At 50.8% G+C, this 12,716-nt stretch overlaps 2 protein-coding genes across 2 annotated transcripts; both read right to left on the bottom strand.

Annotated features, from left to right (window-relative positions):
* Positions 1 to 3,847, bottom strand: LOC128900142 (olfactory receptor 14A16-like). Its single transcript, XM_054180921.1, has 2 exons — positions 3,350 to 3,847; positions 1 to 9 (listed from the first exon to the last, which is right to left on the bottom strand). The coding sequence occupies exons 1-2, from the start codon at positions 3,845 to 3,847 to the stop codon at positions 1 to 3; spliced, it is 507 nt and encodes a 168-aa protein (XP_054036896.1).
* Positions 3,848 to 10,194: 6,347 nt separating this feature from the next.
* On the bottom strand, positions 10,195 to 11,415 carry LOC128900141 (olfactory receptor 10AG1-like). Its single transcript, XM_054180920.1, has one exon. The coding sequence runs from the start codon at positions 11,413 to 11,415 to the stop codon at positions 10,195 to 10,197; it is 1,221 nt and encodes a 406-aa protein (XP_054036895.1).
* Positions 11,416 to 12,716: the final 1,301 nt, after the last annotated feature.

Here is a 12,716-nt window from a genome sequence, read left to right as displayed (position 1 = left end):
CTAAGGCACCTGCAAAATAAGGAGGTCATTAGTTACAGCCAACATGGCTTCACCAAGAACAAATTGTGTCTGGCAAATTTGATGGCCTTCAATGACCGGGTTATAGCATTGGTGGATAAGGGAAGAGCAACTAACATCATCTGCCTGGACTTGTGCAAAACATTTGACATTGTCCCGCATGACATCCTGGTCTCTAAATTGGAAAAACATGGATTTGACCAATGAACCACTTGTTGGACAAAAATCTGGCTAGATGGTTGCACTCAAAGGGTTGCAGTCAATGGCTCGATGTCCAAGTGGTGAGCAGTGACCAGTGGTGTTCCTCAGGGGTTAGTACTGGAACCAGTGCTATTTAACATCTTTGTTGGCGACATGAACATTGGGATTGAGTGCACCCTCAGCAAGGTCGCCGATGACACCAAGCTGTGTGGAGCAGTTGACAAGCTGGAGGGAAGGGATGCCATCCAGGGGGACCTTGACAGGCTTGAGAGATGGACCTGTGTAAACCTCATGAGGTTCAACCAGGCCAAGTGCAAGGTCCTGCACACGGGTCGGGACAATCCCAAGCACAAATACAGGTTGTGTGGAGAATGGCTTGAGAGCAGCCCTGAGGAGAAAGACTTGGGGGTGCTGGTGGATGAGAAGCTCAACATGAGCCAGTGATGTGCACTCGCAGCCCTGAGAGCCATCCGCATCCTGGGCTGCATCAAAAGCGTGGCCAGCAGGGGGAGGGGGGGGATTCTACCCCTCTGCTGTGCTCTGGTGAGACCTCACCTGAAGTACTGCGTCCAGCTCTGGAGTCCTCAACATAGGAAGGACATGGACCTGTTGGAATTGGGGTTGTTCAGCCTGGAGAAGAGAAGGCTATGTGGAGACCTTATAGCAGCCTTCCAGTATCTGAAGTGGGCCTACACGAAAGCTGGAGAGGGACTTTTTACAAGGGCATGAATTGATAGGAGGGGTAATGGTTTCAAACTGGAAGAGGGTAGATTTAGATTAGATATCAGGAAGAAACTTTTCACTCTGAGGGTGGTAAGACCCTGGCCCAGTTGCCCAGAGAAGCTGTGGCTGCCCCATCCCTGGAGGGGTTCAAGGCCAGGCTGGACAGGGCTTGGAGCAGCCTGGGCTGGTGGGAGGTGTCCCTGCCCAGGGCAGGGGTGTGTGAACTAGATGATCTTTAAGGTCCCTTCCAACTAAAACCATTCTATCATTTTATGAAATCATGCCTTGCCAATCTAATTGCCTTCATGATGACATAACTGCACTTTTGCGTGAGGGGAACTCTCACCATGTTTTTAATTTACCAGTTGCTGTCATGTGCAAAACAGACCCAACTTGGGGAAATTAATTAAAAATGACAGTGAGAAATAAAACACAATTAAAACCACCTTCCCCCCTCCCTCCCTTCTTCCCAGGCTCAACTTCATTCCTAACTCTTCTGCCTTTGCCCCAAGTGGCACAGGGGGGTTGTGGAATGGGAGCTGCAGTCAGTTCATAACACTTCGTTTCTGAGCTTCCCCAAATGTGGCTCCTTCCCACTGACTGCAGTTCTCCACAAACTGCTCCAGCGTGGATCCTTTCCATGGGGTACAGTCCTTCAGGCACGGACTGCTCCAGTGTGGGTCCCCCACAAGCCGCACGTCCTACCAGAAAACCTGGAGAGGCATGCTGGAGTGGATGTCAGGTGGACACAAAGTGATGAATGGGGTTCCCACAACTAGAGTAGAAGCTGCAGTCCCTGAGGCCAGAGAGAAACAGGCCTTGGCTGCGCAGCCCTGGCAGGAGAGGGGTTTGCTGTCCCAGGTTTCTCTGAAGCTCTGTGGGACCCGTGACAGAGGTGGAGCTCATCTCCAAGAAGGCCAAGGTGCTGCTGAGAAAGTCCCTGGGGGAGGACAGCTTGTGATCTAGCCACACAGTGGACATCGTCCTGGGCGCTGACTGGCTAGATAGTGGCTCTGCGGAGAAGGACCCTGGGGTCCTGGAGGACAAGCAGCTGAGCATGAGCCAGCAATGCACCCCCGTGGCAAAGGCCAACAGCCTCCTGGGCTGTTTAGGAAAAGCATTGCTGGCAGATGGAGGGAGGTGACCCTTCCCCTCTACTCGGCTCTGGTGAGGCCACACCTGGAGTGCCCACGCCCTGCACAACTTAGCTCTACACTGATGTTTTCCTCTCCCAGGCTTTTACCAGCCCATCCCAGCTGTTCCTTGGCTCTCCCCAGACCCCTTGCCCCCTCCTCTGCCCAGCCAAGCACAGCTGCCCGGTCTGGGCTGGTCCCATGGCAGCGCCCACCACAGTTGCTGCAGAACTCTTGGCGCTCATCCCCAGCCCCAGCTCCTCTGAAGGGCACAGCAGCTCCTGTGGGGCAGACAAAGAGCTCAGCCTCCCCATCAGCCCCAGGCCAGTGCTGGCCCCAAGGGAACAATTTAAACAGGCTAGTCACTCTCTGCCCCTCCTGCTATCCTATTTAGGTGAACCCACAACCCTGACTGAATTTGCCCCCTCCTCTGCTCCCATCAGCCCCACTCCCCAGGACAGCACGACACTCCTGGCCCTGGGGGTCCTCGGGCAGCTCCCACACCTCTCCCTTTCCCATGCCTACTGGGTCCCGACTGACTTTCAGGGGACTGCAGAATTCTTGTTTGTGCATACCTCAATTTAGTGTTTTGCTTGTGGGCGACTTCACCTCTGTGGGTGTTTCACCTTCTGTGTCTTCATTCATCCACAGCTCAGGGCACGTGGCGAGTCCCCATCCTCTCCTCACACATCCAAATTCATTTTCATAGAATCTGCTGTATGCTGTAAGTCCTGACACATATGAAGCAGTCTGAGGAGTTAATCAGGAGCTCATGCACCATCTCCACTACCAGTGGACACAAGAAGAGAGCCTTTAAAACCAGAACATTTGGTCCAATGGAACCCAATAGTACAGTGAGCTTAACCCCAAACACAGGGAGAACACAGGGAGAAGAGACTCTTTGAAAGACCAGTTCCTTGGACATTTTATTGTCAGCACCTTTGGAGGAAGCACCTAGCCTCCAGGCACTGCACCTGGGAGATGCCTTTTTACTGAAGAGCTGCTATTAGACAGGTCACCTTTGACACAGTGTTGTGCAAGGGTCAGAAACAACTGGATCAAACCTCAAGACAAGTAGTACAAACCCAGAAAATTATATATAAGCAGGATTATTGCAAGAGAAAAAAGCAAGCTTATTGCCTAACATGAAGTCTAGGAAACTTGCGGAGGAGGGAGACAGGTTATTATTGGAGAAAGAACTTCCATTGAGCCAGTTTCCTTAGGGCACCCTTGAGCTCCTGGTTCCTCATGCTGTAGATGAGGGGGTTCACTGCTGGAGGAACCACCGAGTACAGAACTGCCACCACCAGATTTAGAACTGTGGAGGAGATGGAGGGGGGCTTCAGGTAGGCAAAAATGCCTGTGCTGACAAACAGGGAGACCACGGCCAGGTGAGGGAGGCACGTGGAAAAGGCTTTGTGCCGTCCCTGCTCAGAGGGAATCCTAAGCACAGCCCTGAAGATCTGCACATAGGACAGCACAATGAAAACAAAACAACCAAAGCCTAAACAGACACCAACCACAAGAAGCCCAGCTTCCCTGAAGTAGTAGTCTGAACAGGAGAGCTTGAGGATCTGGGGGATTTCACAGAAGAACTGGCCCACAGCATTGCCCTGGCAGAGGGGTAGGGAAAATGTACTGGCCGTGTGCAGGAGAGCAGTGAGAAACCCACTGCCCCAGGCAGCTGCTGCCATGTGGACACAAGCTCTGCTGCCCAGGAGGGTCCCGTAGTGCAGAGGTTTGCAGATGTCAACGTAGCGGTCGTAGGACATGACAGTGAGAAGATAAACCTCTGTTGCAGCACAGAAAAACAAGAAAAAGACCTGTGCAGCACATCCTGCATAGGAGATGGCCCTTGTGTCCCAGAAGGAATTGGCCATGGCTTTGGGGACAGTGGTGGAGATGGAGCCCAGGTCAAGGAGGGCGAGGTTGAGGAGGAAGAAGTACATGGGGGTGTGGAGGCGGTGGTCACAGGCGATGGTGGTGATGATGAGGCTGTTGGCCAGGAGGGCAGCCAGGCAGATGCCCAGGAAGAGCCCGAAGTGCAAGAGCTGCAGCTCCCGTGTGTCTGCCAATGGCAGGAGGAGGAACTGGGTGATGGAGCTGCCATTGGACATTTGTTCACTCTGGGCATGAGGGACTGTTGAAAGAGGAGAAGACCTTGGCAAGTTAAGGCAGACTTCTTTGGGTCCATCCTATTCCATTTCCCAAAATTTTCCCCAAAATGACTTCTCTTTCCTCAGAATAATTTCATTCATATCTTTTTGTGAGATCAGCTTTGTGCTGCTGAGGGCAGTATCGTTGCAGGGGCAGAGATTCAGTTGTTGATTTCCAATCCTCCCTGGATTATTCACTTCTAAGAGAAACAGATTTGGAATTTCAGTGCCCCCTCCTCAACTGAGAGATGAATTTCTCTGTCCCATCACCCACCCAGACAACCCGGAGTAGAAGATTGGAAGAACAGGATCCTTCCCTTGCAGGTAGCCCCTGCCGTGCTGTGCTTCTTGAAAAATCCCCAGGGAACATCCTGCACTGACCTGCAGCTGTGAGCAGCCCTCACCCACGCAGCACCCTCTCAACAGCAGGACCCTCCCCTGCCAGCGGTTGCTCTTTCTCCAAAGCTTCTCCCCACATGCCCGTGGGGGTCTCCCTGGGCAGGCTGAGAGCTGACCCTGGCAGCCGGCAGAGTCCCTGCCCCGGCACACAGACCCACGGGGTGCAGGGACCCTGCTCAAGGACAGCCCTGGGCACCCCTGCCTGCACACCCTGGCTTCACGGCTATTCACATTTCATAACAAGACCCCTCCTCCCCCTCCGCCTCCTTACAGATCCCATAAGCTCTGGCTGTGCCAGCTTTAGGAGATGCCTCCAGGAACTCCACCTGCAGTGCCCTGCACCCAGAGGCTTACCGTGCCAAGGGCTGCAAGGATTTCTCCTCCAGTGAGCTCTCAGTCATCCTCCCAATCCTGACACCTTTAAGCTCTCTCTCTGCCTCGCTCATCTCCCTGAGACACCCAGGCACCGCCCTCAGCCCTGCTGCGCTTGGCAGAGGAGCTGCTCCTGGGCAGAGCTGTCTCTCTGAGGCGTTGCCCGCTTGCCGTGAGCTCCCTCCATCCCAGGAGCCCAGCCCAGCTCAGACGCAGAGCACCAGCCCAAGGAGTTTTAATGACCCCTCTGGTGGGTTTGATGCCGAGTCCATGAACCTCAGACACTGAGAGGAAGCTGAAAAAACCTCTCAAGAAGTCAAAGTCAGGTTCAAACTCCAAAGTTTCTTGGAGTGTTAATGGGTCCCACTGAGGGACACCACTGAGATGTTGTCCCTAGGGTCCGGTTAGAGCAGAAAACTGGAGGCAGTGATGACAGGTCGAGAAAAGCAAGGTGAAGGTGGCTCTGATGCTGAGTAACCCTGGATGTGTTTCATTAGTGCAAAGGGCCAAGGCCTGACCCCATCGCCCAAAGGGCCAAGGCCTGACCCCCAGCTCCCAGGAAGGGAGATCCTGTCCCTCACTCCTTCCTCAGGGCTCTTCCTGGCACAGTGTGATGTGGAGATGTGCAATGCCAAGGCCAGCACTATGGTACGACACCTCCCAGGCTCTGAAGTATGGACGAGGAGGCAATGAGACCCCAGTGCTGGAAGGATAACTTGACTCCTCGTAGGCATCAGTGGCAGAGACAACAGCCATAGCCCAAGACATGAAGAGGCTGACCCTGTTAGGGGCCTTTCAGCTTTGCCACATCCCCATGTCATCTCCACCACGGGCTGTCCTACGGTGTCCCATCACCCCTGCCTCTTTCCCTGCAGGCTGCAGTCATCCACCCGGCTGCGCCACCTTGCTGTCACCTTCCTTTGCTGAGATCTCTCCATCCTCCCTGGCTCTTCCCTGAAACACAAAGCCTTGGGCTGATCCAGACTCTTTCTGGGTGGCGTGTTGCACCACAGCACTGCCCTTGGAATGACATTTCTTTCTCCTGGTGTCCAGTCTGCACCTCCCCAGCTGCATGTTGGGGCATTATTTCTTTCTCAGGCTGTTTTCCACTACAAAGAAAAGCTCCACCAGCTCTGAAAGCACGCCTCAAGCACACTCAGGCTACTCCTGTACTGTCCTCAGTCTCCACACCACTGAGCCCAGGGCCCTCAGCCTCTCGAGTCCTGCTGGCCACGCTATTCCTGATACCACCATTCGTTGGGCCTGGCCATCGCGTTGGTTTTTACCCAGCAAAGCGTACACCTCTCCAAGCCACGGGCAGCCAGTTTCTCCAGGAGAACGCTGTGGGAAATGGTGTCAAAGGCTTTACTAGCCTCCAGGTAAAGAACCTTCACAGCCTTTTCCTCATCCACCAAGCAGGTCACTTTGTCATAGAAAGAGATCAGGTTTGTCAGGCAGGACCTGCCTTTCATGAACCCATGCTGACTGGGCCTGATCACCTGGTTGTCCTTCATGTGGCACATAATGGCACTCAACATGATCTGTTCCATGACTTTCCCAGGCACTGAGGTCAGATGGACAGGCCTGTAGTTCCCCAAATCCTCCTTCTGTCCTTTCTTGTGGATGGGCATCAGATTTGCTAGATGCCAGTCAACTGGGACCTCCACAGTTCACCAGGACTGCTGGTAAATGATGGAAAGTGGCTCACTGAGTGCTTCTGCCAGCTCCTTCAGTACCATCGCGTGGAGCCCACCTAACCCCATAGACTTGTGTACATCTAGCTGTTGGAGCAGGTCCCTCACCATCTCCCTTTGGATTACGGGGGCTTCATTCTGCTCCCTGCCCTTATCTACAAGCTCAGGGGTCTGGGTACTCAGGGAACAACCCACTCTACTACTAAAGAAGGAGGCAAAGGCGGCACTAAGTACCTCAGCCTTTTCCTCATCTTTTGTCACTATGTTACCGATAAAGAATGGAGATTCTCCCGAGCCCTCCTTTTGTTAATAGAGTGTTTATAGAAACTTTTCTTATTGTTCTTAACATCCAAATTCAGCTTAAGTTCTAGTTGGGCTTTAACCTGTCTAATTTTCTCCCCACATAGCCTTACAACATCCTTGTAGCCTTCCTGAGTGGCCTGTCCCTTCTTCCAAAGACCATAAACTCTCCTTTTTTCCCTGCGTTGTAACCGTATCTCTCTGTTCAGCCAGGCTGTTTTTTTTCCCTGATGTCTCATTTTACAGCACATGGGGACAGCCTGCTCCTGCACTTTTAAGACTTTTGTCTTGAAAAATGTCCAGCCTTCCTGGACTCCTTTGACCTTCAGGACTGCATCCCAAGGGGCTTTGTCAAGCAGGCTCCTGGAAAGACCAAAGATTGCCCTCCAGAAGTCCATCGTGGCAGTTCTGCTGACCACCCTCCTTGCTTCTCTGAGAATTGAAAACTCCATAATTTCATGGTCACTATGCCCAAGATGGCCTCCAGCTGTCACATCCACCACAAATCCTTCTCTATTTACAAACAACAGGCCCAGCAGGGCTCCTTCCCATGCCAGCTCCCTTACCAGCTGAAGTATGGACGAGGAGGCAATGAGACCCCCAGTGCACCATTCGTGGTATGAAATAATCCTGTTGGCCAGCCTGGGTCAAATGCCCAGGCCTCACTCCTCCTACTACCTGCACCTGCCAAGGCTTGAAAACACCAAGGCCTTGAATCCCACGTAGCCTAGCTGGCTATAAAGCAAATATTTTCACGAATTTAGACACTAGAATCTTCTAAGAGTGGCGTTTTCCCAGACATTAGAAGAGAAGTTAGTCCTGTGTTGCTCAACCCAGGACAAGAAGCACTTCAGCTGGGCTACTGGTCCTGCCACCTCTTTGCTGGAAGAAGGCTTACCTTCTACCTGACCATTCCCAGGCGCAGCCATAGTTTCTAAGCCATCAAAGATCCTTGCCTCTCTGCTGCTGGATTCATACCCTTCCCCCTTCAAATCTAGTTTAAAGCCCATTTGATGACCCCTGCCAACTCCTGTGCAAGGATACTTTTCCCCTTTGGAGACAGGCGTACCCCATCTGTCTTGAGCAGGCCTGGTGTCATGTAAACCATCCCGTGATCAAAAAAACCAAAGTCCTGCCACTGGCACCAGGCTCAGAGCCAAGTATTGATCTTCCAGCTCTTCCTGTTGCTTTCCTCATCCTTCCCTGTGACTGGGAGGACCGAGGAGAACATGACTTGCAGTCCTGACCCTTTAACCAGTCATCCCAAGGCCCGGAAGTCTCTCTTGATCGCACTTGCATTTCTTGTTAACATATCATCTCTGCCTGTCTGAAAAATTAGTAGTGGGTAATAATCTGAGGGTCTTACCAGGGAGGGAAGTTTTCTTTTTATATCTTTAACCTGGGCCCCAGGGAGGCAGCAGACTTCCCTGAGAAGTGGGTCTGTTCTGCATATTGGGCCTTCCGTTCCCTTCAGGAGGGAGTCACCTACAACAATAACCGGTCTTTTTTCCTTAACTGAAGATGTTTTGGTGCGAGGTGTAGTCTGACTTAACCTTGGCGACACCTCTGTGGACACTGAATTATCTTCCTCGTCATGATTGAGTTCCCCTTGCAGAGCCTCCTACTTATTTTTCAAGTGTACCTGTGAAGGTGGGGGAGTTACTAGGGAGACACGCCTGCTTCGCCGGGCAGAAACATGTTCCTACAGCCCCCTCTCCTCTAAGTTACCTTGTTCGGCTAGGCAGAGAGAGGACAGGGAATCGTCTGTCCATCATGTGGACTTGCATATGTTCAGGTTCCTCAGGTGGCGGAATGCTCGGTGTTAATCTGCCTTTGATCCCGCTCTGTGCATTCCTGACTCCAGACCTGGAATCCAGTTCCTGTCCATCATTGAGTCCAGTCTGGGACCTCCCCAGTGCCTGCCGGTGACGTCATCCTGCTAGCTTGATACAGTTTTCTATATACTGTATCTATTTCATTATTTCCTCTTTATTTTATTATGAATATTTCACTAAAGTAGTTTAGTTCCTTCTAAACTCATAAATCTCTTTATCTCTCTCCTTCCTCTCCTCGGAGTGAGAGCTGGGGGAGAGCATCTGTTGTCCGTCGTTGGCCAACTCGGCCTAAACCAGGACAATACGGAAACACACTTCAGTGCTGCATATGCATTTGGGCTAAAAACCCCACTGAGCTAGTTTTCCAGAGACAGTTTCAGAGTGGCAAAGCAGATTCAGCACATAAATGCTTGTTTTTGCTGGGATAGAGTTGATTTTCTTCACAGTAGCTGGTCTGGGGCTGTGTTTTGGATTTGTGCTGGAAACAGTGTTGATAAGACAGGGATGTTTTAGTTATTGCTGAGCAGCTCTTACACAGCACCATGGCCTTTCCTGCTCCTCACACCAGCCCACCAGCAAGTAGGCTGGGGGTGCACGAGAAGTTGGGAGGGGACACAGCTGGGACAGTGGACCCCGACTGACCAAAGGGATATCCCTTACCATGTAGCATCATGCTCAGCCATATAAATCTGAGGGAAGAAGAAGGAAGGGGGGGATATTTGGAGTTACGGCGTTTTGTCTTCCTGAGTAACTGTTTGGTGTTATGGAGCCCTGCTTTCCTGGAGGTGGCCAAACACCTGCCTGCTGATGGGAAGTAGTGAATGAATTCCTCGTTTTGCTTTGCTTAAGTGTGCGCCTTTTGCTTTACCAATTAAACTGCTTGATCTCAACCCAGGAGTTTGCTCACTTTTACCCTTCTGCTTCTCTCTCCCATCCCACCGGTGGAAAGTGAGTGAGCGACTGTGTAGTGCTTAGTTGCCGGCTGGTGTTAAACCGCAACAAACTGAATCTCCACCACTCTATGGGACCCCATTCCAGTGCTGGACTGTCCTCCTGGTGACTTTTTTATCTTTTATATTTATATCAAGTTAGTCAAGAATTACACAACTCAGAGCAAGACATCATAGCAGGGAGAGATGCTTTGAAGCCCTTCATACCTTTGAACGTTTTTAAGGTGATTCCATGCAGGGACACTGCAGAAGATAGCCCATGGGGTCTAGCAAGCGATTTCTCAAACGTGAGGCTGGTCATCTTTCATCATGTGTATCAATTTCTGGGCATCACTGGCTACTGACCATACTTTGACTATTTCCCTTTAACATTATTTGGTCAGACACAGCTTGAAGTAGCTGTTTGCATTAAACTATTCAGGGGCACTGAAGATGCTGTAGAGTACAAAGATACCGAGTTGGGATGCGACATAGGAGGAATGCTTCAGGACACCTTTCCCCTTCTTGAGGAGGATGAAAGCCAGGCTGGACACATGGTTTTGTTTCAGCGGATATGAGATGCCTTTCTTTAGGCAACCAGGTACCCCCGTGGGACTTTTGGGACTATTTGAGAGCATTTTACATACTCTGTAGTACCACTTTGTCCATAGGAGTCTCTTCAAGGCAATTCTCACTTCCTTATTCCTCAGGCTATAGATGACAGGGTTAAACATTGGGGTCACAATTGTGTAAAACAGGGCAAGGTATTTGTTGGTGTCTACGGAATCCCTTGACTGTTGCTTTAAGTAGACGACGGTGGCTGAACCATAGAAGAGTGTCACCACCGCGAGGTGTGAGGAACAGGTGGAAAAGGCTTTGTGTCTGCCCAGAACTGAAGGTATTTTCAGAATTGCCCTGATAATTTTAATATAAGAAATAACTATTAAGGAGAAGGGAAAGATTGCAAATCCCAGGATGATGGTGTACAGCGTCACTTGGTTCCAGAACGTGTCTGCACAGGCCAGCTCCAGCACAGGGGGCACATCACAAAAAAAGTGATGAAGGTCATGGGATGCAAAGAAGGGCAAAGTGAACACCCAGTAGGTCTGTCCTACTTGCACTGGTACGACAGCCACCCACGACCCCACCACCAGTCTGATGCAGAGACCCCTCCTCATGAGGAGAGGGTAGTGCAGGGGGTCACAGATGGCTATGTAGCGGTCATAGGCCATGACAGCCAGGAGAAGGCACTCAATGCTGCCCAGCAACACCAGGAAATACAGCTGGGCAGCACAGCCAATGAAGGAGGTCCTGCCATCCTCCAGCAGGAAACCCACCAGCATTTTTGGCAGAGTGACTGATGTGTAGCAGATCTCCAGGAAAGACAAGTTCCTCAGGACGAAATACATGGGGCTGTGGAGGCTTGAGTCCACCACTGTAATGAGCGCAATCAGGCTGTTCCCTGTGAGGACCATGAGGTAGATGACCAGCAATACTGTGAAGCACAAGCCCTGCAGGCTGGAGTGGTCAGAAAATCCCAGAAGAATGAATCCAGATCCACTGGTGTGACTCTCCAGGCCTTTTCTTTGGGGCATTTTTCCTGCACAGAGCAATTCAAACAGGCTCTCAGAGGATGCTGGTGGCCTGTCCACCATCACAGACACTTCAAGCCTAGAGAAAGACTACAAACATCAGCATACGTGCGATTGCAGGATTAGGCGAGTTTGACCAAGGTATGCATGAGTGTTTGGAAATCTAATGTGGGTCACTTGCGGAGGGGAGGTTTGTAAAGAGAGAGAACAGAGTCCTTGAGCCTGAATGCATGGGTTGTTTTTGTCATATGGGTAAAAGAAACTTGACTTTCTCCTTTAGAGGTGATTTTATTAAATAGAACACCTAGTGAAAGATGAGAGAAATGGAAGAAAAGAGACAAATACTAATGCCTTTAAGAACAGCCTTGCTTACGTTCCTTGTCCAGATCTCATAAGAGGTGCATTTAATGTAAGAACATTAAGAAGGAATAGGGTTAAAAGGGGGGAAGGATGAAAAAGGGGAAGACAAAGCACGGCAAGGCGAGGCAAGGAGAGGCAAACAAACCAAAGCAAGGCAAGGTATGACTTGATTCTTAGACCTTAGTGAGAGAGATTAATCCCAATGCTCCTCACGTGGGAGAGCTCATCCCCTGACGCTGCGTCCACACACAAAGATCTGGAAGACTATCTTAGATCTGAATCATCAATTTTTACCTAGTGAAGGGTGAATCCCATCAGAAGTAACACAGACTTCTCTCTGCCAAAGAATCCAGTGACACTGATGCATCCATGGCACATTTAAACAAGACAGAGAAGCAGCAGTTTATGCTTAAATTACCAGTTTTCAGGGTGCTAAAAGACATTTTTGTGCAAGCAAGAAAACTGCTTTATGCAGCTTTCAATCATAAGGAGAAGAAAGTGATTAAAAGCACGTGATATCCCCATGACACCCAATTTTCCCGCACAGGTCAGGCGTCTATAACTTCTGAATAAGTCCTGAATAATTCAGCGTTCCCAAACCTGCTGCTCTGTCACTTGGATTTCTGACAGCTTACAAATGCAGGCGAGGGCCCATTCACTCTGATCCCAACCCTGCAAGCCCTTGCAGAAGCAGAGCAGTGCTCTTGCTGCCTGGGGAACTCAGCCTTCCCTTCACATTGCCCCCCTTTCCAGGGCAGAAAGGCTTCTCACTGGGCACACCTGAAGGGCATCAGCTACAATCAAGCAGCACCACAACAGCCAGTGGCTTCTTATGGAGAAGGGTCTCAGCTGAGAGGTGTTTAGGAATCTCAGCTTGAGGTTCAGGCAGAGGGCTGAGGGTGATGACTGTGTCTCTCCAGCTCTCCCTAACTCCCTTTGAGAAGTCTTCTTAAGCTCTGATTAGAAGGGCAGCAAGTCATAAAGCATGTGACAAAAGCATTTGG

The sequence above is a fragment of the Rissa tridactyla genome, chromosome 20, assembly GCF_028500815.1.
Source record: "Rissa tridactyla isolate bRisTri1 chromosome 20, bRisTri1.patW.cur.20221130, whole genome shotgun sequence".
Taxonomy (NCBI): Eukaryota; Metazoa; Chordata; class Aves; order Charadriiformes; family Laridae; genus Rissa; species Rissa tridactyla.
Note: the sequence above shows the minus strand (reverse complement) of the source record. Positions and strands in the feature narration are given on the sequence as shown.

Excerpts from the sequence above, each read along its gene's own strand:
- LOC128900141 (XM_054180920.1), bottom strand. The coding sequence starts at position 11,415 with ATGGTGGACAGGCCACCAGCATCCTCTGAGAGCCTGTTTGAATTGCTC.
- LOC128900142 (XM_054180921.1), bottom strand. The coding sequence starts at position 3,847 with ATGTCCTACGACCGCTACGTTGACATCTGCAAACCTCTGCACTACGGG.